This window comes from Lepidochelys olivacea, assembly GCF_965140295.1.
Source record: "Lepidochelys olivacea isolate rLepOli2 genome assembly, chromosome: 1".
Classification (NCBI taxonomy): Eukaryota; Metazoa; Chordata; order Testudines; family Cheloniidae; genus Lepidochelys; species Lepidochelys olivacea.
This window is the reverse complement of record NC_140411.1, coordinates 4202257-4203817: the sequence shown is the minus strand read 5'-3', so window position 1 is coordinate 4203817 and position 1561 is coordinate 4202257. Positions and strand designations below refer to the sequence as shown.

General features: G+C 45.8%; 1 protein-coding gene across 1 annotated transcript; it reads left to right on the top strand.

The window, feature by feature from the left end:
* Window positions 1–363: 363 nt before the first annotated feature.
* LOC311514478 (olfactory receptor 52P1-like) lies at window positions 364–1335 on the top strand (the record flags this gene model as incomplete). Its single annotated transcript, XM_084617044.1, has 1 exon — window positions 364–1335. One exon carries the CDS (start codon window positions 364–366, stop codon window positions 1333–1335), a length of 972 nt encoding a protein of 323 aa, XP_084473170.1.
* Between the last annotated feature and the right edge of the window lie 226 nt (window positions 1336–1561).

The following is a 1561-nucleotide window of genomic DNA, read 5'->3' as shown; positions in this document are numbered from 1 at the left end:
AGAGAAATCAGGATTTGATCCTTCAGGACAAGGAGGAAAGAGAGAACTTAATTTTGCAAAGAGAGGACACAGGTTAACCCTAAAACCCCAAAATCCCAATAGTTTTGGGCCAAAGGTGTGGCATGACAAAAATGATTGTAGATAGACACTTGCAATGGATTTGTTGTTATTGCCAGTGGTGATTTTTGGAAGTAATGTGTTGCTAATATCAAGAATTGTAAAACTATACAATGTGCCTAAAATAAAAATATAAAATAGTTACCATACTATTTGTTATAAACTGTGTAATCCCCCTCGCTGTGCTTCTCTCCCTTCACAGGCACATGGAGCATTTCTGAGCCTGATCGACGCACCGGCCACCTCATGGCAAATTTCAGCTTCTCTCCCTCTGACTCTTCAATATTCATCCTAACCGGCATCCCTGGCCTGGAAGATGACCACATCTGGATTTCCATCCCTTTCTCTGCGTTCTACATTCTGGGCCTGTTGGGAAATTTCACAGTTCTGTTTGTGGTAGGCAAAGAGCAGACCCTGCACAAGCCGATGTACCTGCTGCTCTGCATGCTGGCGCTCTCAGACATCACCACATCTACCTCCTTTGTGCCAAAGGCACTGTGTATTTTTTGGTTCAATTTGAAAAGCATTACTATGAAGAGCTGCCTCACCCAGATGTTCTTCTTTTACGCATTTTCTACTATGCACTCAGCTGTCCTAGTAACAATGGCCTTTGATCGCTATGTTGCCGTATGTAACCCTCTGAGATACGCCACCATCCTCACCAACGCACGAATAGCTAAGCTAGGGCTAGTGTGTTTGACAAGAGCTGTTCTCTTCATTCTGCCTATGCCCCTGCTCCTGAGCAGGCAGCCATTCTGTGCCAACCGCATTATCCCCCACACGTACTGTGACCACATAGCTGTGGCAAAGGTGTCATGTGGGGACATCACAGCCAGCAGAGTGTACGGCATGCTGATGGCGTTTGTAATCATTGGGTTCGACCTGACGCTCATTGGCCTGTCCTACGGTCTGATCATCAGGACACTCCTCAGAATGTCTTCCAAGGAAGCCAACCAGAAAGCCCTCAAGACCTGCACAGCCCATATCTGTGCGCTACTGATGTCTTATCCTCTTGGACTCCTCTCCAGTCTGTCACACAGGTTTGGTCAGGGCATCACTCCGCACGTTCACATCATCTTGTCCAACCTCAATTACCTCATTCCCCCCATGCTCAACCCTATCATTTATGGGATCAACACCAAGGATCTTCGTGACAAAGTGGCCAAATACATCTGCAGAATGTACTCACCTCAAGGTACTTACTTTAAACCCGCATGACAAGAGAGGGTTTTGGAACTGCCCTATGTTATCCTGGATTTTGAGGGATGTTTACCTCAGAATGTTCTCAAGCTAATCGCAGCCATGTGATGTGCACTGGCCACAATGAATTAACAATATAGAAGACCACATAGTTAAGGGTTAATTAGAAAACAGGTTTTTAGATGCAAGGTCAAAATCTGGCAGGCAGTTTCTGCTAATTGCAATGGGAGGGTGGACAGACAAG